This window comes from Lepisosteus oculatus, chromosome 8, assembly GCF_040954835.1.
Source record: "Lepisosteus oculatus isolate fLepOcu1 chromosome 8, fLepOcu1.hap2, whole genome shotgun sequence".
Taxonomy (NCBI): domain Eukaryota; kingdom Metazoa; phylum Chordata; class Actinopteri; order Semionotiformes; family Lepisosteidae; genus Lepisosteus; species Lepisosteus oculatus.
Genome location: NC_090703.1, coordinates 20538633 through 20564392, shown reverse-complemented (window position 1 = coordinate 20564392; position 25760 = coordinate 20538633). Strand labels below are relative to the sequence as shown.

Genomic DNA, 25760 nt, shown 5'->3' with positions numbered 1-25760 from the left:
TTGCGGTCTTTATTACCTTGAAGGATAGATTCACAGTGGCGCAAGGATTCAAACATCCCTGCATGTAGATATGTAACTTGTGTTAAATAAAGCCACGATTTTGAGTACTTTATTTCTCTCTTCTTTCGACTTCATATTTCTCTCTTTGGTTTTAATACGCTTCTGAACTAACTGTCGTGTTCAAAATACAAGTCTTTCTCGTTCTACTCGTATTATAGTAATTAATTATCAGACTGCAAAGAGGATTTAACGTAAGTTGTTTGTTGTTCTGCAGCATAATAACCAATAACGAATAACATACTGCTGTACACCTCTGCATACTGAAGCTACATACTGAACACAAAAATATGGTTAAAAGACTACACAATGACACACTTCCTCTCCAACCTAAACCGGAAATGTCGCAGCCGGATGGTTTTTGACTTCCCTGAATAGTGTTAGGTGTGTGAGAAAGAAAACAGGAGAACCGCAGCACAAGAGGGGAAAATAAAGTGATTCGCATCCAAAGTTCAAGAATCCCGAAGAGAAAAAGTCTTTAAGGTATTAATCTTACTACGTTCGACTAATCAAAGGTTAGAAAAGAAATATTCTCTCAAAGAGACATAAAATTCCCTAGTTTCATTATTATTGTGTGAATTGACGAGGAATACCGACGGAGTAACTCCCAATAGTCTTGCTAGCATTTGATTTTCTTCGAGTCTTTTCCGAAGGACGGTAATGTAACGAAACAAACCATTTGTTCGGTTTATAAAGTTTGGATTTATATTACCATAAGCATAATTCATCTAGCTAAATAGCACGTAGTATTTTCATATTTATTAAATGATTACCTCCCTTTTGAAGACGAGTTTTCCAGGAACCAAGTTTTTTTTCCCCCCTAATCCAGATCTTCATATCGGGCAAATCTATGAAGCATCATTGGTGCTGTGCTATAGATCCTATATGTCTTGAGGTTTTGCCTGATAATTTAAATGTTCTGCCTCGTCCCATCCCGACTCTTCATCATTTACCCCGTCGTGAGCGATGCGATTAATAATTACTTTTCTTATGCTATAGGACAGTCACTTTGCTGCTCGGATTTGGACTTCCTCAAGTATTAATTATGTTTTATTCCTGATTATATTTATTTTCTAAACCTTACTGGACAACAGTAAGCAAGACGCATGTTAAAATGAGACTTATCACCCAGGCCTCACAAATATTTCACCTTTCGAGACGCATTGAGGCACTTGACGCCTGTTGTCTCTTTGTCTGTTCCTTTCACGTCCATGGAAATGCAGGTACGCACATATATTTTTTGTCCGCACACCTTGCTTTGTGCCTTGCACGGTTTGTCTGCGATGTATACAAACTATGAGACACGAAAGCGCTTGCAAATTAGGGATATTCCTGCTCCCTTGTACCTTTCCTGCCTCAAAACCCTCGGGAAATAACTGTTTTTCTCCCGTCAGGTGCCGGGATCGGAGATTTGTATGAGTGGGGAGGAAGCAAAGGATTTTCCAGATGGCTGAAAATCTGGCGAGCGTGCTGCATGAGCAGCTTTCAGAGGACTTCACGGATGGCCATCGGAACAATGTGGTAGGGATCATAGCTTTAAGCACACGAATGTAGAAATTTCCCTCGGGTTATATAGTAGATCCTTCAATATCCATCTTATTCTCTGTAAATAAAAATAGTTATTTTAGCTGACATGTTTATCAAAGGTATCTATCAAAACAATTATTGAATAGGGAAAATTGCATTATGTCAGTTTTATATACGGCATACAGAAAGTTTAGAATTTAAAATATACACTGCATGGCTTGGCTGAGTTAAAACAGATGAGAAATACAGAAATGAGCTGTGAACAGGTGGGTCTTGAGGAGACACAGAAAGGTGGCCAGACATGATGCAGTCCTGGTGATTATAGAACATAAATAATTAACATATTGAAGAAACGTACCAAATATAGAAACTTGCTTTTTAGAATTGCTGCACACTGAAGCTTGATATTTTGTTGAGGATTAATAATCACACTGTAATTTAAGTGTGTCTGTATTTGATGGTGATAACTCTTTTCACTCATTCCTCCTCTGTACAGAAACACAATTCTGCTGTGATATTGTACTGCCATTTTAGTCATTTTGCTTGTAAGTTATCAGTCCAGATAGATCTAAATTTATAAGAACAGAAAGTAGCCTTTTAACTTTAGGGGTGTGAAGAGATGAACAAGTGTTAAAGAGTTAAAGGTGTCAATGAATGTTAAATTGATTTGATTAGTTGATGTGATGGATCAGCTCATGCAACACTTCATATCGGCTGCTATTGTATAGTTGACCAGGAGCTGTTGTGATCAGGTTTCTGAATTTTCTCATATTCTCGTAGTTCTAAATGACAGGCTGGGTTTCTTCTCACCCCAACTTAGCTGTGATAATAACAATGTTGGATGTATTGGTAGAGAAGACCAGTGAAGGCTTTGTCTGAATTGCTCACGCACACAAGTTACAACTTGGTTATGGTTTCGTATGAAATTCGTATTCCATGGTGCAAATCGGATTATGTAACTGCCCTGGATAAAAGCAGCTGCCATAGGCCTGCTATAAATTTGTGATGATAAAAATTATTACAGTAGTAGGACATAAAGCAGAGCCGGGAAGAGCATGGGTTGTTGATTTGACTTTGTCTTGGAATCAGTGTGGCCTTAGGGAGAATGCAGTGTAGTTTGGGCTGAGGGGGGAAAATGTGAGAGTTTTCTCACAGCTGGAAGACTGCGGTGTAGCTGGAGAGGGGCTGGGAGGTGGCACTGTGTTCTGAATAGAGGTGAGGACTGTAGTGCGTTAGGTCACAGAGGTCTATAGTATATCCCTGCATTTAAGACTGTTCTTAGACATTGTCTTTGCTCCAGCCAGATACTGTCCTAGTAGGTACTGTTCACTCCTTCTGAAAAGCCATGACAAGAACAGAGCTGCATCAAATATTTTAATTTGTGAATATGTGATGGAGGAAAGAAATATTCACAACTCAAAATGAATTGGGTATTTTTTAAACAAAATCACTGGATTATTTGTTAATTGTAGCCCACTGTGAGTCATCACATGAATAAAATAAGATAATTACATTTAATGAAGAGCATGGTGTGAACCTTATATTTACAATTAATATAAATTATCGTTGAGGTCTTAAGATTTTTAATTACGTTTTAATTAAGTCTTATTTTAGGCACAGTGGTTTGTAGAGGGTGTGATTTTCTAATTGCTATTGCCATATTTTTGCAAAAGGGTGTGGAGGCTACAGTATTTAAAACAGACTTCACCCAGGCAGATCATCATTGCCAATCAGGCACAGGACTAGGTAATATCTTAATTATAATTAGTAAATAATACAAAGGACAGGGATAGTTATATAACAAAGACCTTATGTGAAAGAATGCCTTCTGTGACACAGTTATAGTTCTTGCTGTAGTGAGTCTAAAAATTCCACTTGAAGGTTTCAGGAGACCTTATTCAAGGTTATTCCACGGCTAAGAACATAAAACCTTTAGAATTAAAACAGGGATTGATATGAAATACATTCTGCAAATTTTATGGTCATGTCTTATTTAGAACTTCCTTTATTTAATTTAATGCTATGAAGACCTCAGTCATATCCATTCTGTATTACTGGTGAGCCTAGGGGGTCTTGTGATTTGTTTGCCCCAGCTTAGTTTCTGTTTGATTTAATTTATTGGGAAAAATACCCCTTTTATCTAAGACTGAAATAGTTTTACAGCTGCTGCTGTGCCCTGATTAAAGTTATTTAAATAATCAAAGTAAACTTCTGTAGTCATAAAGTATGCATAGCCAATGATAAGATCTTTGTAGTTAACATAACTGTTCTGAAGCTCCTGAGATAATATTTTCCTATTATCCTGCCACACCACATCCTTAATAAAAGAGACACTCCTCCAGGATAGGGTGTGTGTTAAGAGCATATGGTTGCAATGTTTTATGGGTCAAAATAACAATTAACTCTTGTCCTGGGCACACCTGTCAAGGTAATCCCTTCCATCTTCATGACTTAATTAGGGCCGTTTATATCTCATTTCCTTCAGAAGATGCTAGTAAGGTCCATTTACCTTGAGAAGAGCCGTTTAACTTGAATTGTTATGATCCACCCTGACTTTGATTTTTGCACCTGTAGGCACGTGATTAAAGTGCTCGTATGAGCAAGGCTGTTACAAGGACACAGTAGTCTGCAGTCTGGATTGACCGCATTCTGTCACCACTCTTTCTGGCGAGTCTTGCTCTGTGCAGAATCGGCACTTTGCTCCAGCAATATAGAGGCTGATCTGAGTTGATCAAAGTTCCTTGAACGAAAACTCACAAACGTTTGAGTTCATGTGTTAAGAACCTTGTTAAAATGTTTCCTGCATCTGATGTTGCTGAACCAGAGTCCTCATGTTATATATTAGGATTCAAAATATTGAGATTAGCATTCAAGATATTAAGATAACTGCTAGCGAAGTGGCAATCAGTTTGTTTTACAGAATTTAAAAGTGTGTGTATGTGAATATATATCAGTTCGTTTATTTATTTATGTTGGGGGGGGGGCACTGTTGGCCATATTCAGCAGCTCGCTATACAATAATCGGTAATTAAATGTGAGCAATTTTTGTTAACCCTGTGAGTCTGAATCTTTGTAAGAATTCACCCAAAAAATACAAAAATGGTACGATTCCATAGAATTATGTGAGCATGCAAGGAACTTTGTTGGTCTTATTAGCTGTATTGTAAAGGCACATGGAGCCAGTGCCGGGTGCCACAGGCAGGGCTGTCTCAAGGGGTGGTTGGGGCCCGGGGAAGGATGGGTGTCGCGGGGCCCAGGGTGGGGGGGTTCTTGTGTTGTAGTGGTGGTGGCAGGGAGCAGCGTTGAGGTGATCAAATATCCCTAATTGGCCTGCACAAACAGACATACAGAACCGAGCGTAACTACTAATCGCCGTCGTTGCTGATGCTATCCGTGCCTTCAGGTGTCTCAACGCCAGCATCCTTGTCGCCGTCGAGATCTCACCACCCGTGTCTGTTTCTTCTTCGCTCCTGGTTTTTACAACGAACCTTTCCGAAGACCCTTCAAGGGCCACATTTGCATCCTCCCTCTTCTGCTTCCTTTTTCGCACCCACTGCAGTAGTTTCTAAATTTGTCCCTATCTCTGCCTGCTTGTGCCCGCCATTTTTCCGACGGCTAACTTTTTTCCCAAGCTGGTTTAGTTATGGCGCAATCACTTTTAGCTGGCAGCTGATAGCCCATGACGTAGTTAGGCCGGGACGCGCCCCTAGTTCTGAATAAAGCTCCTGCTCTCCCACTAACTGTAGATCTTGAGTGCGTACCATCTTGAATTAAAATAAGAGTTTTGTGTGTCACATTATTTAAATATTTAAACATGTATTTATATTTTTATCCATGTGTGAAGCGGGATTGGGGTTCGGGGGCCACCGGTGTCCCACAGGAGAGCGCTGCCTGTTGGCTCAGCTGGCAGTGTGTGTGACAGGACGAAGCCCTGTGGATCCTCATGCCCCCTGACTCTGCTCTCTTCCAGCAGAGCGAGGGCGGAGAGCCGCGCTGGAGGACCGAGGGGGGCGAAGCCGAGCTCAACGGGCAGCCCCCCTCCTCGCGGCCCTCCCAGCCCGTGGAGAGCGAGGAAGATGAAGACGAGGAGCTGACCCTGAAGTACGGGGCCAAGCACGTCATCATGCTGTTCGTGCCCGTCACCCTCTGCATGGTGGTGGTGGTAGCAACCATCAAGTCTGTCAGCTTCTACACGCAGAAGGACGGCCAGCTGTGAGTAGGGGGGTCTGCCTTGGAGAACTTTTATGCTGATGTGTGGGTGCAGGCTGGGGTCTGGCTGATTTAGCAGGAGCTGCTTAAGGAGTTAAACAGTCATTCTGAAGTCACATGTAGACACCCCAGGACAGGGAGATTTCTCTGATTTTCCAGTGTACAAAATCAGAAGACAGCGATCTGTTTTACGCTCATCACGGGGAACCAGATTAGAAACTATTTTGAATCAGTTTCCCCTGTGGTGCTGGCATGGCTGCTGTGTAATCAATACAACACTTACAGGAATGTTGAGCTCTTGTCACTTTTAGGGCTCTCTACACCTAATGCAGTGTGGTTAGACTTATCTCTTTGATGGGTGATGAAAAATGTCTGGAAATCTTAAGTAATTCAGACTAAAGATAAGATAAGATCACTTTATTAGCCATATACAATTTCTTGCATTAGGAATTTGTCTTTTTGGATACCCCAGCTTGCTCTCCATGAGGCACACAGGCACACAGATGGAGAGAGAGAAGCTTGGGGTCAGAGCACAGGGTCAGTCATTTATACGGCGCTCGTGGAGCAGCTGGGGTTAAGGGCCCAACGGAGTAGTATTCCTCTGCCAGCCGCGGGATTTGAACTGGCAACCTTCCAGCCAAGAATGACACACTTGCTTTTTCTAGCACTGTATTAATTCATAGCAATATACACATTTATTTTCCTCTGTGTTTAAAACAGGCACTACTCCATCTGATTACTGTATCTGACAATACCAGTCCTTTTCAAATGGCTCCTAATTGTCATTTACTACTCAGAACAATTATATTGCAGACTCATGGGATGAGCAGTCAGGATGCATTTAACTTTTTTTCTTGTAAATGTCCTTTTTTATGAAAACTCTGGACATGCAAAACTTCTTGTATATTTAAAATAAGTATATCAGCAACAATGCTGTAAATCCCTTCTCTTCGTGTATGTCTCACATATGCCATGATCATGTTTGGTTGAGGATGGTGCAGAAGGTAGCTCTGCTGTCTCACATGAATTGGTAAGATGGGCGGAGGTTTGGTTGATTTCAGGCAAAATAATAATTTTACTTCCCCTAATGGCAACTGCTGTGATTTTTTTGTCACGCAGCCTATTTTGGTTGTATTTTTAAAAACTTTCGACAGGGCAGGAAGGAAGTATGACTTTTTTTGTGTGCAAAATCCACCTATTGCTCAAGCTGGCATGCTCTTGCTAAACAGCAAGGAACGGAAACACTTAAGGTCCAGCAGGCTGGTATACTCTTTGGACTAGTGTTGCTGCAGTGCCCATTCCATTCTGTCTGTGAATAAATTCAGTGTACTTGTCTCATGGTGTTTTCATGCTCTCCCTTAGGCACAATGCTATTACTGAAATGCATTACTGGAGTCTAATAGCCGGTCTTTGGCACTGTAGTGCAGAGGTACCGCTCTACGTGTGATGCTGCCCTTTGGTTTATACAGATGTCTGTGTCTCCTTTTGTTTGGGAGCTGTCCGGAACGTTGGGTCAGGCGCAGAATACAGATGAGGGTGAAGGTTTGTGGGGATAGGCAATAGATTTATGTTACTTATGCTGTTACACTCATACGAATGTACTCTTGTTGCGCGTACAAAAGGTGTAGTTCCAACAGAGATCCACTAGGTGGAGACAACAGCTTGTAACGTAATTGAAGGTTTAAATTCATTTCAAAATTCATTCTATTATCGTGCAAACTCCATATTTTGGTTTGGGCTTTGTGTTGATCTTATGTCATCAAAGCACCTTAAGATTAGGTCCTGCAGTTAGTCTCGTATTTTTAATTAACTGTACAAAATGAAACGTGTAAAATTCACAATTCCTCAACATTTATGCATCTTCTTGTTTGTGCAGTGAGAAAACTGCAATATAATTTCCATCTGTTTCTGCACTGCGCGATGGGAAGTCTTGCTGTTTACAGTGCAACTAGTCTGACAAAAACACAGTAACAACATAAACAGGAATGAAGAAAAGATGTGATGTCACCCAAGAAAGGCCTAAATGGTAAATTACCATAACCTTTCAGAGATTTGGCATGATGGCACAGTTGAAAAAATCATAACTAGCTAACCACCTTTGACCCTGGCAGCACTAAGACACAGACAAAAGTTTCCTGCTACTCAGGCAGTCTCTGTCAAATCTGGATTATGATGTAGTCCACATGCAAACCAGTAATATCTGAATAATCAAGCTCAAGCTTCACTCTGATGAGCACCATTATAGTTAGAGCCACTTTTGGGAGCTTCGCTGCCATGTTGCATTTAGCCCTGCACACAATGATACACATGGCCAAGCTTAGTCTTTCAAGCAGTTTTCTTGAAAGTGAGACTCAAGTCTGGAGTATTTGGAAAGACACGGGTAAGTGTGCGTTTAGACCTGCATTTATCAGATTTGTGAGCCCGTGAAGCTTCACTTTTGCTTGTGTTGTCCAAGTGAGACAGGCTCACACAGAAGTGATGTTAACAGCACTACTGAGGGTTCAACAACAGTGCACTAATATGGAGTATATTATAGTCCTCAAGATAGATGCATCTGAAATTATAAATCATTTACAGTACTGTGCCAAAACACTACAAGAAAGTGAAATGTGAAACCTTGCATGTAAAGAATGGTCTTTAATTTTACCATAAAATAAAACCTCTTTTAAAATAAAAACATCTATTTTTCTGCAAAATATATTACCAAAAGCATATAATTCTTTTTCGGCACTCAGTGTGTACTTATGAAAACTGGTTTGAGGTCTGTTGAATGTTAAAAGCTGTACTCTTTACTTTGTATCTGATCTCTGCTACTTGAAGTATTTGTATGATCACAAACCTTGAACCTTGACATATTAATATGTGGTGACTTTTATAGATCATCTACTCTTATTTTATTCTTGCATGTGGTAATAAATGGGTTTCTGCTTTAGTCAAATGAAAAAATTGATTAAGAAATCAAATTCATCAGTAGGTCTGTAGGTTCAATAAGTTTATTTTTGTCTGAGAACCGTATGGACATTGCATTTTATTTTCATCAGGCAGCTAAATTAACTCTGTGCTGTCTGTACCCTTCCAGAATCTACACCCCTTTCCCCGAGGAGACGGAGACAGTGGGGCAGCGAGCTCTGAACTCCATCCTAAATGCAGCCATCATGATCAGCGTCATCGTCGTCATGACCCTGCTGCTGGTTGTGCTCTACAAGTACCGCTGCTACAAGGTGAGGGAGACTCCTGCTTTCTGAAGCTTGCCAGCAAGGACTTTGCTACACAGGGGATGTGTACCCAATACGGGGGTGAACCAATAATTTAGGTGGAGTGGCCTGTTCCTCTCTATTATCTGAATGTTCTGAGAAATCTCTTGACAAGTGTCGGCATTGCAGATAAACTGAAAAAAAGATAATGAACATCTTTCAGTGAGTAAGACTAACCAAGAAATCTAATTGTTTTTAAAATCTTCCTTTGAGAAAAGGGACCTTTTCAGTTTTGCAGGTCTATACAGGGTTTAGCTGTTCCTGTGCCTTTCTTTGTAGGTAGCTTCTATCATCACAGGGATGGTAACACTTTGTCTTAATAGTCATCTGTGGGTCGTTATTTTGGTTAAATGTCCTCTCTGACTTTATTTTCAAAGGAAGATTTAAAAATTGCAATTCCACTCATATGGAGTATATTAGACAACCGCCAAACCAGCTGAGAAAGGTGAATTTTACCAACACATTTGTCTTCAAAATATATGCATCGAAACACCGTCTATTCCTTTTTTCTCTGCTACCTGGGTCACAAACGGCATTCTGGATGCTAAACAGAGCCCTTAATGATCACACCCAAACTTGTAGGTGCCCTACTGGAGGCTGTAAAACAAGGATTTCAGCTGCCTGATCTCCACACCCTGTGAGCTCCTGAACACAGTCAGCTGTTGTTACAGCCAGGAAAGGAAGAGGTAACCTCCAGGCTATAGGATACACAGACACTTAAAAGACACTGAATTGTTGTGTTTTCTGTTCCCAGCGTTTGGGATTAAAAAAAAACAATCCTTTCCCAACTCCTTCCAATGAACAAAGAAACAAAAAAAAAAAACTGTGAATGTACTACTGTGTTTCTGGCCAGCCCACTGTGCAAGTGGCATTCAAAATGCAGGGCACAGTCAGAGGAACAACACTTGAGAGAAACTAGACAATTTCGCGGCGCCCACACAAAGCGGTGATAAACCCAAAGGAAATGTTTTCGGCTAAAAAACATTTAAAGCCTCAGGAATACTGGTTGTTAACACTGCCATTAAAGGAATTTTTTTGGTCATGGTTCAGCAGTATAAACTGAGAATGGATTGAGCAGCGAAAGCAAAAACATGTCTTTTCATGCCTTTCAGTTTCAATTAAAAAAAAAATTGTAAGTCTCCCGCATTTTGGAGGAATGTTGTTTTGCAAAGTCGTCTTGAACTTTTAAAATGAGCTCTAATCTGAGAACAATTCCTTTAAAAATATTGTGAAGTAAAATGGATTGCTGTACCTTTTCAACGCAACATGATTTCTGTGCATCATTGACTGGATGTTAGAATTGCATTTTAACAGCAGCTGAAAGATGTGTCGTGGGTGTAGGGATCAAAAAGAAAATGACCGGTGTTAGGGCTGTTTCTCAACCCAGAGGACAGGAGGGTTTCTACTGCTGGTCTTCAATAAAGATCGTTATTAATGATGAAAAGGCAAAGTTCGAAATTGTTAGAAATTGTGCATATTCTGTCTATGAACACATTCACATTTATTACACAGACTCACCTTTAGCACAAATGATGACCTTTTTTCTGTTTGTGGTGTGTTTCCGCACGTGCTCGTCGTGGTCTGGCAGGCGGAGACAGGGCTGTGCCTGAGTGTCTCCTGTGTGCAGTGCGGTCTGCTCACAGCCTGTTGTGCTCTCTGTGCAGGTGATCCACGGCTGGCTCATCATCTCTTCCCTGCTGCTGCTTTTCTTCTTCTCTTTCATCTACCTTGGGTAAGCTGGTTCTGCCTCCTTGCAGTAAACTACAATGTGCCTTTTCTGCTACTGCAGGACCGCAGATGAGAATGGGTGTTCCTGTCATGAGACTGTGGACGCCGGGTTCGGTGACATTTTCTCCCCTAAATTTAACCGTTCTGATTCCTGAATTACATTTAAACATGCGTCTGTCCATGTTATCCTCTGTAGATTCTACAGTTGGAAATGATCAAACTAAGCTGTTCTGACACATGGCCATCCTCTGTGTTTGAGAACACCTCTCCTTTTCAGTTTTATACAACACCACTAAATAATTTTAGCATTGTGCAGTAAATCAGGTTTTTTTCTGAAAGGGAACCAAAAGCACAATTATTATGAGTAGGCATTTTACTGATCAGAATGGTTGGAAACCTCAATTATTGTCTTTAAAAATGTTTTAAAAAGGTTTAAGCTGGTACTGGCATTCCCTCTATAACGAATGTGGCTGCCTTAGGCTACATAATTTGGGGTTTCCAAAGCATGTTAATGATTAATGTTCTGGCCAATAACCTTCTTGTGTTTGTAGCAGATAAGGTAGTAGAGTGGTAATAAAATCCAGAATTTCATAAGCTTGTTCTACATGTTCAACTTGTTTGTTGACGCTGTGTAGAACAATTATTTGTAGGAAACAAATCGGTTAAAAAGTAGGTCTCCTTAGTCAAGTCCTGTCCTAAACTCCATTGGTTAGTTTGCCATAAGCATTGACTGCCTTGCACTGACTGCTCTTGGTGTCGTCGGCAGCGAGGTGTTCAAAACCTACAACGTGGGCATGGACTACATCACGCTGGCGGTGATCATCTGGAATTTCGGGGTGGTGGGGATGATCTGTATCCACTGGAAGGGCCCCCTGCGGCTCCAGCAGGCCTACCTCATCATGATCAGCGCCCTCATGGCCCTGGTCTTCATCAAGTACCTCCCCGAGTGGACGGCGTGGCTCATCCTGGCCGTCATCTCCGTCTACGGTGAGAGGCCGGGGCTGAGCTCAACTCAGCCTGAATTTCACACAGCGGTCAAAGGTTTAGGAATTGTTACGCCTGGGCTGTTTAGCAGCTCTTGTCCCGGTGTTTGCACAGGGACTTGGCTCGAGTCTAACCCCATGCAGACTCACTCACATGCGTCTCCCAGCCCCTTTAATTGATCAACGTGGTGCACCCACATCAGCCAATTGAGCTCAAGCTCCGGTTGGATCAGCGCTCCAACATTGAGCTAACACTCGGTTTCTCTTCCTTGAACTGAAGTACTACTTTTCTTTATTCAGTCACTGTAGGGCACTAACTAGGCAGGGAGCTTTTGTCTCACCACTTTCCCTTTGAGCTGCATATTTTTCTCCTCCACGGCAAGTCCGCCTCACCTCCCCCGAACTCCTCCGAGTCCCTGTGAGCACCTGCACTTGGAGCTCAGTTGAACCAATTTTGTCCAAAGTAAACCAATTTTGACTTTTTGTGTTAATTTTCGGAATTGCCATTTGTTTTTCTGTAACACAGTTTGGAATCGCTAGTACCAAGTGCCACAAATCAACAGCCACAACTCCCATATTGCCTTATGACACGCCTAAGAGCAGGGCCATTACTCATGTGAAACTGCAGTCACCACAGTGCCTGACAGGCAAGGCATCACCAATTGGATCGGCAGTGTATCTCTCTGAGAGCCCTAATCAGTTAATCCCAATCTTGTCACATTGACAGGATTTATGTTCATAGCCATTAGTAAAAACTTTCTTAACATTCACATTTCAGCTCTTTGGTGTAGATGGGTAGGTAAATATGCTCTTCATACTGTTAGCAGCGGCTCACTTTGAGGTTGAATGAAGAGGTTTTGTCTGCAATTAGGTTTTTTTTTTCCTATTTTCCCCATTTCCCTTAATTGAGTGTTTGGGGTTATGTTCAGGCTATGAAAACATCCCTGCCTTTTTCCTAATCAGTGTTCATGATTCAAACTTGATACATTTTCAGAAATGGTTATTCGTGTTTTTTTAAGAGGTCTGTGGCAGTGGAGATGGTGTAAAAAACTGAAAATATTAATAATCTGCTTTGATTTTGTTTGTTTTGGCAAGGTTTTTGTCGTGTTTATATAAGATAACTTGCCACACTACATGGTTTGGAGAAATGCTTAGGGAACAGGAATAGCTCTGGGAACAGCAAAATTATGTTGATGTAACCAAAAAGTCTTTAGAGCTAAATTAAAATAATTATGAATGCTGAGGTGCACTAAAAGGTTACACATAAAAATGTTTCCTGTGTGCCAAACTAAGGAGGTCAGGCTGTACATAAGAATAAAGAGTTCACAGAAAATAAAATCTATTGTAGAATGTGTATTATGTTGAGAGGGGTGTACTAAAGTTTATTTTGAATTTTTCTTTAGGGACTTGAAAACTAAATCCTTTGAATAGGTTTCATGGTGAAGGTAGCCTCTATTTCAGTAGGTTGTGTCTGGAATACGCTGACATGGTATTGAAACATGAAGATTTTATTCTTTCTACAGAAATGTTTAGTGAACCTCTAAAAGCTCACCTCAGTTCTTTGTAGCATTACTGAAGAATTCCCGTAAAATTGAAATACATAAGGGGTGCTTTGGAAAATAATTCTTAAAATGTGACAGGGGTGTACCCAGGCCCGTACTTAGAGGGCTGAGGAGAGTGGAAGGTTTGCGATTTAGTGTGCCGATGTGCTTCTGAGGAGGAGCTGTGGAAAAAGCTAACTCTGTGCTCACTCTGCCCTTTCTCCCTGCCCATCCGCAGACCTGATCGCAGTGCTGTGTCCAAAGGGTCCCCTGAGAATGCTGGTGGAGACAGCGCAGGAGAGGAATGAACCCATCTTCCCGGCCCTCATTTACTCCTGTGAGTTAGACTTAGGCTTAGGCCTAGGCCAGTGGCCCTCACTGTGGTACGCGAAGTGCCCCTAGGTGGTACGCCAGATGACCCTGGAGATTTGTTGTGTGCACTGAAAAATTGGGCATTAAAAATTGAATAATTAGGTAAATGAAGTAAATTTTTCATCTTTAATTTACTTCATTGTTACTTGAGACGGGTTGTCATATTTTCTGTTTTAATAAAATTAGTTTGTGTCAAATGCGCAGCCTATGTACCTAATTACGTCGATACAGCGCGCGCTAATACTTGAGTGTTACTCAAGTTCCTCCTCTCGAGCTTTCAGCGACACAGCTTAGCGCTACATTTGCCAACAGCACAAATGATCGAAAATAAATATGTCATGGCTGAAAGGAATAGACCTATATAAGACCTACAGGTACACAGAAGGACAGACTCACATCCTGAATTTACAGCTTATTTTTAGAAGCTGTTTGGTGCCCGGAAATGCAAATCTCTATAATATTGGTTTCCTTCATTAATAGATCTGTTTAAGAATATCTTGTCCATGACTTACAAAGATCCTTGACAATATTGCAGATACTACTGTAGCTGACATTGAAATTAAGGACAAGGGACTGCCCACTCTTGGAAAGAACATTTTCAGATATGTTTTCATGTGCGCATCTGTGTCCCTGGTTGCTTGTGCTAACTGCTTGTGGTCAGTTCTGTAGTTATATGAGCGTGTTATTGTGTCTTGAGGGCTACGGTGAAGCACATTGCTACTAAGAGGGGTCAGTAGACTCAGAATACATGATTTCTGCTCTAGCATCACATTACCAGTGAGTGGGTGTCCACGTGGAACTTGAGAAACCACTCACTGAGATAATGCAGGCAAAAACAGATTGGGTCTGAAGTGTTTGTACAGCTCATGACAAGATGACTTATACATATTTGACTGTTTATCCATAGGGTGGAAAAATGGGTCAGCTCTCTTCCTCTTCCTTTCTTATGTCCTTATGGGTGTTCGCTCAACCTTTAAGTGAGAGTAAAAAGAGTTCTTATCGGTAAATGAGACTTGATCCATCAGATACTGCTTCTTCATAGCTTGTGATGCCCTAGCAGTGAAGCTTGGCACAAAAAGGGTGAGGGTCTACCCAGGCATGTACTTGAAAGGCTAAGGAGAGTTTGGTTTTGCAGTTTAGTGCGTCAATGTGTTCCCGATCACTTCACTCTTTGAATGATATAAACACTACTTATTACATGACTTGCCAGGGTTTAAAGAGAAGCAGATAAAGAGGAAGACTTGGTCACTGCTGCACTATTTAAAGCGGTATTTATACCTGAATCACTTGTGCAAGCCACCAGAATAGTAAAGTGTCTAACATGATAAACTGTATATTATGTTTTTAACTTAACTTATATGATAGGCTCTGAGCTATTTAATTTCCAGGTGCAAATGTGTGCCAAAGTTTAAAAATTTAGGGGCTCACTGCCAAGTCCTAGGTGAAAATATTAGAACATTTTCTTATCTACTTCTTAAGTAAGGTAAACTGCACTTTCTACAGGCTGATTATGCATACAAATTACATCATTTTCTCAAGCACTGTGAAATCGTCACATTTTCAGTTCCGCTTTCAAAATGAAACTACAATGCAATTTCTGATCAAGTGTTTATCTTAAAAGGGCTTACTGTTATTAAAATTGAGTCATTTTTTAAAAGACTGTTCAGAAAAAGGCCATAGTATTGATAATATTCTTACTGCATAAATTAATTGAAAAGATAAATGGTTTAGACATTTCTTAAGCTCTCTTAGCTGGTCCTCAACTGCAATGTACTGGGTTGGTTTTACACCTGGCTGTAATTTGGAGTGCTAAGGTGGCACTTACTAAGCATGCCCTGTTAAGAGAGCTCTGCAGTGACATCTGCATTTGACTGTATTTTCTAATCAGCGACCATGGTGTGGCTGGTGGGCATGGCAGATGGTGAATCACAGGCTAAGAAAAAGGAAGAACCGAATTCCTCAGAACTGGATGACCAAGGTGAGTCATTGCTTTAAGGGCTGGTATGCAGGTAAATGTGATTACCTGTTTGATCGCAGTCAACCCCTTTAAATAAAACACTACCTCCTGGTTACTGTGGCCACAGTTGAAATAGTCTTTCCCAGAGAGACCTGAACAGCAAAGAGGGCCAGTGGAGGAGACTGAATAGTTCTTTCTGTTTAGTGGCTGATAGATGTGGAACAATCCAACTTGGGGAAAATTACAAATTAGGAAGCAGATGGGAATCGTCTAGAACACACGGACAGTCTGCGTCGCCTGCTGATGGGAGCCCTTTTTATTTCCTGTTAAAAATCTTTTTTAACCTGTTTCATAATAGTTTTACACATTCTTTTTTTTGTCCAAAAGGGTCAACTTTATTTTTCCTGTTTTTATCACCGAATTGCTCCTTTGATACGATTTGGGGTTACCTCAGAAAGAGGTGTTTAAACAGGTGCTGTGAGGCCTCTACATGCTTTTGACCGATCACAGGTTGAGCTCTGTGGTCGTGAGTTCGATTCTAGGTCACGCCAATAGCAGACTTGGACTGGGCTCACCGTCATCCCCACGTGATGGTGTACAACTGGCTGTGTGCCACCGAGGGGAGGGCAGGATTAGTTGACGGGGTTGTCTTGCTCACACAGCCTGTGCGTGCACACTCACAATTCTCCTCCCAATATCTGTTGAGTGTCTCGTATGGAACTTTGTAGCCTGTGGTGTTAAACACTGAGTGGCCTGAACCTGGCCAAGTGGTAGAAATGTCTGCCTGCATATCCTCACTCTCAATGTCGCTTTCAAGATGCAGAAAAAACATAATCTGAAATTCCAAGTGGAGCAATTTTCTAACAAGCATGTTTCATCAAACCAAAATATCAATTTTCTAAGGTAAAGCTGCTGTGCATGGTCAGAGTGCTAAAACACCGTGAGATTTTTTTTGCAAGAGTTTGTTTGATATGCTTGACTTTTATTTTTATCTAAGAAATATTCAAGTGAAAATGTAAATTCTTTATCTCACATTATCCTAAAGAGAGGCCTTATCGCTGTTGTGAATCATTAAGTCTGTATACTGCTGTGTTCTCCAGCCTGTGAAGTTGATCTTTGCAGTTACTGATTCATCTAATATATAATTGAAAATCTTCCTTAAGAAATGACCTTCATCTTCAAAAACCGGTCTTGTTTGGCTCATGTCTGAAAGGAGTACTCATCACCATGTTCTTGGTAATTACACAGGTTCCAGTTAATCTTCAGCTAGTTTGAAATCTGTGTTGCAGTTTCCTGTCATGTTTTTACCCTGTTTAGAGGAAAGAGGATATTCGGTTCATGTGGATGCTAATCTTATCAACCATCCTATAAACCTTGTCCAATACAGGGGTGCAGTATAACTTATCCCAAAGTGCTTTGGGATTAAATATTGGCTACTGATTGCAAAACTTGCTTCTGCCTAATATATCCCTAAGGAGAATAGTGCATAGAACAGGGAAATGGAATGTGGGTTCTTTGTTGAAATTCACCTTCTTTCATCATTTTGTTATTGCCTTCAAGCATCATTCTACTGCACTGTAAGTCTGGGGACAGAACAACAGATGAGATGTTTTGGAGGGATTGCAGCTTTCAGAGATCATTGAATCAAGTATCATGTTGCACTGCAATGCAAGCTCAACTTGTTCTTGAGCTTCAGACCACCTTGAGCCTGGCACCGCCAGTTGTACTTGGGGAATCTAGATCACAGGCAGAGCGCAAGCTAAAGTTGGCAGTATCGCTACTGTGAGCCTTAATATGTTCCCCCAGCATAAGCCTTTACTGGCTGTGGCGCTTAGGAGCCCTGGAATCTGGCCATGTATTTATTTTAACTGTGGTGTCCTGTTTGACTTGTAATGATGGCTCCCCTTCTTCTCCCAGCAACCCCTGCTCAGGATCAAGAGAATGAAGACGACGGGGGGTTTTCCTCAAACTGGAGGGGCAACCAGGATGAATCGCACGGGCACATGGAGTCCACTGAAGAGTCCCGTCGATATGCCCAGGAGATGCCACCTGCCCGACCGCCAGCCATCCAGACCGATGATGCGGAGGAGAGTAAGTGATGCTGGGATAGCAACGGGTTCACTTGGCTGCAACAAACATTTCTTACCGTGACAATATTAACTCATCCCTGACCCGTGCTTGCATTCACATGTGGTTTGGTCAGACGCCCCTTTCACATCAGGAGCAATGCAGGCTTATGCACAGCAGGTCCTTTTTGAGTGGACTTCCGAGTTGTATTCCCACGAAAGGGATGGCACGTGCTATGTACAGAAAGTGCCTAATGCTGTTTTCATTTGTGTTTTTTAATTGTGTTTGGATTTGTTTCTCAGTTATGCACCTTTTCATCCTAAATGTGACTGTTGGACTACCATTTTGTCCACTAGGCTGTAAATTTTCAACTGTATTTCTGTGCGTCAGTGAATCCTATCCGAGGTGAGAGCTTCACCCCAGGATTAAAATGGTCACCTTCTCAGTTCCTGGGTGGAGGCCTGTGTACATAGTGGAGGCTTGTCAGGAGTCAGCAGGCTAGGCTTGCCTTACTGGGGCCAATGGGCCTCTTCATTCAGGAGGGGGGAAGTAATTGCAGATTGAGCACTATAATGCAGGTGTCAAGGGTTCGAGCCAGGTGACTAGCCGACACGAGTCGCTGTGGCCAGGATTCCTTAAGCAGCAGAGCGCAAGTAGCAGAGTGTTGGCAAGGGTAATGGTGGATGTAGTCATCCAGATTCCTCTGGGCTTGTGGTTTCCTTGGCGCTGAAGCTCAAAGGTGGGCAGTTTGGAGGAGTTAATCTGCACTTCCTGTGTACATTCTCTCCTGGGTGCAGCAGCGTGGTTTTTAGACTTGACTTGAGCCTGAGAATGTGTGGATTTATAATAGAATAATTGTGGGGAAAAAATCCTTCAAAAAAGAATCCTGGAAGTACCTGATTAAGTTTATTCTAGAGTGGGTGATTAATGTAATAAGTACACCTTGAAATAACTTAACCCCTACAGACAATAGTCGGGCTTTTATGGAAACTCATATCTATAGTGTTACTATTCTCAGGTATTGGATTTCAGCCGTGATTTAAGATTTAAAACTTGCACTAGACAAAGCTAATTAAAAATACAAATCAGCCTCCTCACTTCTGTTGTAAACTGTAAGTTCATTTGTATAAACAATGGATACTGATATCCAATATCCTTGTTACTAAATTCATGGCTGCATCAAATGTAATTTAAACAAAAACACAATTTTGTTGTTTAAGCTTCATTAACATTGTCTTAAAACGGAACCCAAGTTTTCCTCTGAAGCTTAGAAGGTCTAGCATGTGTCAATCACACTTTATGATAGACCTTCTCTTTATTATGATGGCTGTACGTTGCTTTGGTTGTATTAATGAACGTACAGTTCAAGACATGGAGAATAAATGAGTTGAATAAAGATAGATTCCCTCAAAGTTTCACTCTTCCCTCTTCACTCACTTTCACACTCAGGTTAAGCTTAAACTTGAAGAATATTGCAGTCCAGCTAGCCAAAACATTTTAAAATGTAACAGCAAAGTGTTTGAAAAGGACCATTAATGCAGACGAAACTTATCTGCCGACAAGGACAGGATGCAGCAGTATTTAAGAAGAGCTGCAAGTGTTTGGATGTTTTTAGAAAAACACTTGTTTCTCCTTCGTGGAAGAAAAATCTCTGCTCCGAGAGAGCTAGCTAGATCTTCTCCAGTCATATGTTCAGCATGCTGCCAGGAGTGCACCAAGGTTAGCATGTGCTGTTGGGTGCTGAGGTATAATCACTTGTTTAGGTGTATCATATACTGTAGTAAGTGCTACTGTGAAATGTTAAATCAGTTCATTAAAAAAAAATCTAAAACACTGTGCCCAGAATACTTGAAATAGTCCACCACATTGACAGCTGTTTATGTGCTAGTCATAATTAATCCGTGTTCTTTTTCAGTGTTTTTTCTTTAAATCCCTAGATATGGAGAGTTAATAAACGTTCTTTCCAGTTCAGGTCAACATAGGATTTTAACAATTTCATTGAAGTTCAGTTAAGCAAAGAGTGTATTCAGTCCCTCGGTCAAATTTGTTATGTTGTTATGAAAAAGCCAGTGAAAAGTTTAACTCTCATACAACATACAAAATACGACTGTTTCTCTAATCCAAAGATATCTCAATGCATTCCCCAGTAAAAGTAATTAATTACAGAGCTTCTTTTTTTCCCACAAATCCTACTATTTTAACCGAAAACTGAGTTATTTTTCCTTTAGTTTTCATTGTGGGATACCTGTATACCTGTGGAGTACCTGGTTCACACCTGGGTATGAAACTCCCTGTTTTAGTTCAGAAGGTGTAGAGCTGTGCCGTGACTAACAGGAATCAAATGAGCTTGCAAATGAAAGGAGTGACTTCCTCACAGGTCTGGGCTGGAGTTCTTCTGAGGGGCCTGTGCACTCTTGCATATTCCCAAACTGTGGAATGTAAAGCCTTATGCAGAGGGGTGGAGTCCTGGCACAGAAAGGACAGTTGGTAATAAAAGATTAAGAACTCTTAATTTGTGGAAATTACTAGGCTCCTATCTCTGTCTGTACTTAAAAGCCCAAATATTGGGTAAAACCCCTCCCAGGGCTATGATTAGGCTGAGAGGCTGTAATGTTTGTTATGGTTCCCTGTTTCAGTGGGACTTGCTGTTTGCTCAGGCTAAGGATACAAATAGTGCTTCTTGCAAAGCAATTTGTTCACAACTGCCTTTACCTGCTTTGAAATGTATCCTCATCTTTTTTTTTTGAGGGGGGGGGGGTTTCTTTCCTTTACATCTTCCCAACTTCATGGGGATGGTGCCTTGAACGTTGTTAGGAAAGCATCTTACTTTCTTTTGGGAAAAGAAGTGGTTCATTTCTCAAGCTCTAATGTGTGGGCATTTAAAGGCCTTTTGGGCTTCTCCTATATTCCCTAGCCAGAGCACATAAGTACCCCGCAGAAGCTGGGATGTGAGAGTTCTCTGAGTGGTGGTAAAGAGCTGGGGGTAGGTGACGCCGACGCGCTTTGTCTTCCAGGGGGTGTGAAGCTGGGCCTGGGGGACTTCATCTTCTACAGCGTGCTGGTGGGCAAGGCCTCGGCCACGGCCAGCGGGGACTGGAACACCACGCTGGCCTGCTTCGTGGCCATTCTGATCGTGAGTATCCCGCCTCGTGCCGGGCTGGTGCGTATTACCCTAACCTTCATTTCCACTTTATTGTTCACCAGTCCTCGCGGTGGCTGGGATCCTGAGAGGTAGTCCGTGGATTCGCTCGTGAATCCTGCCTTGCTGAATCGAGACTCCAAATCTTCCGCATTCCAGGCTTGTCTAAATGTGTCATTTCCATGCCTTGAAGAGCTAGTCGTGTTGCTCTCGGTTGTACTGCCTGTAGAGCAGCGATTATTTGTCTTGTAAAATTGTGAGCAGAACTGAAAACACGTTTCCAGGCTCACTGGTGGGATTGTATCATTTTAAACATCTTTTTTTTAAATGGTAGGTGTTGTCTGTATATGGATATTGTTGGCCTTTTGTTTCTTCACTGCACTGTGGACCTCAGCAAAGTGATGAGTCAACATAAATTCCTATTTTTTTCTCTGTGTATTGTTTCTTTTGTCTCAGCACCATCCTATTTAAAATCTAACATTCCTGTTACCTGCACATACAACATTGCAATTATCCATATTATAGTTTATTTGCCTGCCCTGAATAGTGTCTGTCTCCCTGAAGCACTTGCATTGTTGAAATAGTTTTTGCTTCTCCACCTACTTTTGTATCATTGTAGGCCTGACACTTTTTCTTATTGTAACAGAGATTAAATCGGTGGTATAAAATGGGAATAGTAGCAGTACTCCACTAATGCCCTCATTCCAGTCAGAGTTGGCTCCTGTTATAAGTACTGTCTGTCTTCTGCCCATTTAACAGTCATTAATGCAAGAATGCTTTGTGTGGAGCTTTGTCAAAAGCTTTCTGAGAATGCATTCTGTCTTGCTCCCTAAAAATATCTGTTGCTGTCTATAGCTAGAAATGTATTTGTTGTCATTGATTATGTAAAATCTCTGAAATCACAAAGAGAGAGAATCCTCTGCCATCCCCAGCCAGTGCAGTGCTATAAAACTACATACTGTGTTTTAAATATTATGCATATACATTTGGTCAAGATATTCTTCAGCTTATTCTGGGGACATGAATATTAATATCCGACATAACATGGCACACATACAAAGTACTCAAACTTTCTGTTATAATGGAGGAGCTCATCCCAAAAGCAGAACATTTTATTTACAAAGATTCTAGTTCCTTTTTTTTTTAAAGGCGCTGTTTTCATTCTTTTAAGGTTCATGGGTAGATGCTCTAGCCATTTGTTATCCAATAATTCCTCAGCTCTTGAGACTTTCTGTTTTATAGAAAGCAGTGTTGTGTCCACCTCTGTGCTCCCGACAGCGGGATGTTGTCCCTCTTCTGTTTCAGTCTGATTTCAGGGAAACGGCAGCATTGGCAGTGGCTATTCCTGTCTGTTCTTGCGCTTGAACATTAGAGAAAGATTGGGCATTTCAGAAGTGAGTAACGGATTATCCCTGCTTCCCCAGGGCTTGTGCCTGACGTTGCTGCTCCTCGCCATCTTCAAGAAGGCCCTGCCAGCCCTGCCAATCTCCATCACCTTTGGCCTGGTCTTCTACTTCGCTACTGACAACCTGGTGCGGCCTTTCATGGATCAGCTGGCACTACACCAGTTCTACATCTAGCAGGATGGGTGCCCTCACCCCCCTGCCTTCTGCACAGTCTCCTGCGGACTTCTGGGACATTTGGGGTTCTGAGATTTTTTTTTTGTCTGTTCCTGGACTGGACTGGAGGAATTCTTTTTTTGGGGGGTGGGGGAGGCGGGTAAGAATGGAAGGGAGGGTGGGCATGGATTAACGGCTTTCCATCTCAACCCCTCATCATCACCTTGCAATGTAATGCCCTCCATCACTTGCCTGATTCTAAATTATGTTTAGGGTTTTGTAAATGCGCTTGCCCTCAAAGGCGATATGTACAAAAATGCTTTAAGAAAGATTTCATCTCACTCCTAGGCACAGCTCTTGAATTGGTTGGGCTGGTGTAGTAGCTCAGACCCAAATGGTCTGAAATCTGAAAAAAAAGTTTAAATGACCTTGCGATCACATTTCTGTATTCCGTTTCAATAGCTGTTTTACAGTGGACATGTCTAGCCGAGAGGTTTTCTGATTGCTCTGCCATGTTTAAAAAAGTGTGAGAATTGTTCTTTTGAAAGGAATTTGAAATTGTTTTATCACGTCCAATACCCAAAATAAGGTTTTTGTGTGACTGCATATGTAAGATCATTTTATATCCGTTCGAGATCTTAACGGTTGGACATAAAGGCATAAAATGCATTGGTATTTTCTTATTAGCCTACAATATCCAGATGCTTAACTACAGCTTAGTAGCTGTAGTTTGAGCACTGTCATTTTCTCTTATCACATTTCCCGGGACATTTAATTATTTCTTGTCGTTTGCTCCTTTTTTTGTTGCAGGCCTTGGTGTCTTATTTCAGGGTCTCTGTGGTTGAAACCAGTGGTTAATTGTGTGATTGCCTGTGTGTCATTTCTGCACAGTGAAGCGCTGAAGCTGACCACTTGATCCCTATACCCACTGCCTTGGCCATCCTGCCAGTGTGTGTTTAATTACCAGTCAGGTGGATTTCTGCACAGTCATTTGCTTTTCCTCATTTTAAGCTTCGTGAGGTAAGATAGTGACTGTGCGGATGTTTAGGCTGTTGGGTTCTGTTCAGATAGTTCACTTAGATTGCTGCTTTTCAGCTTCGCAGTACTGGATTCTGTACTTAGGTGTGCAAACACCTGACTTCTACTCCACTCCCTTTTAACACTAATCCACTCCATGAACTGAGGCAGTTTTTTAAAGGAATACTATAAAATAAATCAAGGAATGGACAAGTACACTGAGATTTGTTTTCTTGAGCAGGGTATTGGAAGAACATGGCTGGCAGGATGGATGTTAAGGCATTTTATCAAGATCTTCAGAATTGGACAGCCGGTGATCTGCAGGGCTGGCAGGAATTTTAGTAGTTCTTAAATATCCTCTTGTTTAAAAGCACCAGAATTGTTCAGTTTAGCAAGCTGAGTAATATTCAACTGAGGGATTTAGAGCTCCGCTGGAACTAACAAGACCTTGGGGTGATTTTTCAATGAAACACTGACTGTAATTTATTACTCAAAGATAAGAACTTCTTAATCTTACAAGCATGTCATGATCAATAGGCGTGTGACCTGCACCTCACTTTAGCAATATGCAGTATCCTCTTTTTAACCTCCCACAGACCTGTAGGGGGAGATGAGGAGAAAGGCAGTGGCTCATCTTACTTGGAGCACCACTTGGAGCATAACTGGACGTAGCAAATCTGGCAGTATCGTCAGTGATAGCTCTGCAACTTCATTTAATTCAAACACCTATCTTTCAGTGTCATTCAGGTTCAGTATTTTTACTCATTCATTGCACGTCATTTTGCAGTACAGTTGGTTTGAATGTTTCGAAAACTGCACAATTCAAAGATTCAATAAATGTGCAGCTGCACATGTATTGCTTAGAAATGAGTTGCCTAACATGTCATCCTGACTGGTATGAGGCTACTTGAAAGTCATGTGTTTTCTTTTGTCTAAGGCTTCACTTTGATAGATATTTTTAATGTTACACTTTAGTCTTTTAATTTTTTTTCATACATTTGGTTCCCTTTCCTCTTCTATAGTTTACATCCACCTTTTCTCTTATTACCCCATCTGTGTGTGGTGCTGTATCGATACATAGTTCTAATCTTTTAAGGGTAGAAAGGAGAAGTGTACACAGTGCCTAGCAGTATCTGCTAGGGAAGATTTCTTTGGAAAGAAACGGTGAGAGAGCCTTCTCCCCAGTGTCGAAATCCCATTTGTCTGTCCTATTTCAAGGATCTTCTGACTGTAACCAAACAGAATTTACAAGAGCACAGGAAGAAGTAGCATTGAGTGAGTGTCTACAGAGTCTTCACAAACACTATACCTATTCCCACATGCTCTGATTATTTTTCTGTCTACCAACACTGGTCTGTAAATAGGAAGTTGCTGATTTATAATCCTGGTCTGATTCTCTTCAGGCTGCTTGTTCCGAATTGTTAATTTATAACTACAGGATGTTTAGAATTTTGATACAGTTTCAATCTTTTTTTTTGCAATTAAAGAAAGTGTGATTAGTCCCATCGCCTTGCAGTGTTCTTTGTTCTAGACGCTTTTGCTACATCCATTTGTTAGCCAAAAAATGGGATCGCTGATCCAATAAATTGGATTGCTGCAGTAAAACAGGCTCGCTTTTCTATAAGACTTTCCTTCTAAGAAAAACTCTCAGCCTCACTTGACACGTACCTTCAACAGGCTGGAAGTTTACACATTGCTCCATTAGTGCAGCTTTCCAAGTGTTTTGTTATATCTGAGAGGCGGGAGGTGGATTAAGTTGAAACCCAGTGGGTGGGGGAATTCAGAAATTCCAGCAGTAGCCAGCAGCCATATCGCCCTGCAATTCCCAACTGCCAGCCCACTGAAGCTCAGCAGGTGTGAGCCTGGTCAGTACCTGGATGGGAGACCTGGGGAAAAAAAGGTTGCTGGAAGAGGTGTTAGTGTGGCCAGCAGGGGGTGCTCACCTGCAGTCTATGTGGGTCCTGATGCCCCAGTATAGTGAAGGGGACACTATACTGTAAAAAGGCACAGTCCTTTGGATGAGATGTAAAACCGAGGTCCTGATTCTCTGTAGTTGTTAAAAATCCCAGGGCGTTTCTTGAAAAGAGTAGGGGTGTAACCCCGGCATCTTGGCCAAATTTCTCATTGGCCCTTACCAATCATGGCCTCCTTATAATCCCCATCTATGAATTGGCTTCATTACTCTGCTCTCCTCCCCACTGATAGCTGATGTGTGGTGAGAGTTCTGGCGCACTATGGCTGCCGTCGCATCATCCGGGTGGATTCTGCACACTGGTGGTGGTGGAGGGGAGTCCCCATTACCTGTAAAGTGCTTTGGAGTGGAGATATATGGTAGAAAACATACAAGTAA

The 25760-nt window shown here is 41.6% G+C and overlaps 1 protein-coding gene across 2 annotated transcripts; it reads left to right on the top strand.

Annotated features, from left to right (window-relative positions):
- Positions 1-413: 413 nt before the first annotated feature.
- Positions 414-24911, top strand: psen1 (presenilin 1). Of its 2 annotated transcripts, none has more exons than XM_069193374.1 (11): positions 414-540; positions 1452-1578; positions 5558-5796; positions 8873-9014; positions 10712-10779; positions 11542-11762; positions 13538-13636; positions 15560-15649; positions 17546-17719; positions 20710-20828; positions 22259-24911. In XM_069193374.1, the coding sequence occupies exons 2-11, from the start codon at positions 1504-1506 to the stop codon at positions 22412-22414; spliced, it is 1383 nt and encodes a 460-aa protein (XP_069049475.1). In that variant the 5' UTR covers positions 414-540; positions 1452-1503; the 3' UTR covers positions 22415-24911. The 2 variants fall into 2 exon arrangements, with proteins under 2 accessions (XP_069049475.1, XP_069049474.1); XM_069193373.1 differs by having other exon boundaries at positions 415-540; positions 5555-5796.
- Positions 24912-25760: the final 849 nt, after the last annotated feature.

What these genes read in the sequence shown, in the direction of transcription:
- psen1 (XM_069193373.1), top strand. Translation starts at nt 1,504, where the DNA reads ATGGCTGAAAATCTGGCGAGCGTGCTGCATGAGCAGCTTTCAGAGGAC. An exon ending in ACGCAGAAGGACGGCCAGCT is followed by an intron (nt 5,797 to 8,872) that starts GTGAGTAGGGGG and finishes GTACCCTTCCAG; the next exon opens with AATCTACACCCCTTTCCCCG. An exon ending in GCTTCGTGGCCATTCTGATC is followed by an intron (nt 20,829 to 22,258) that starts GTGAGTATCCCG and finishes CTGCTTCCCCAG; the next exon opens with GGCTTGTGCCTGACGTTGCT.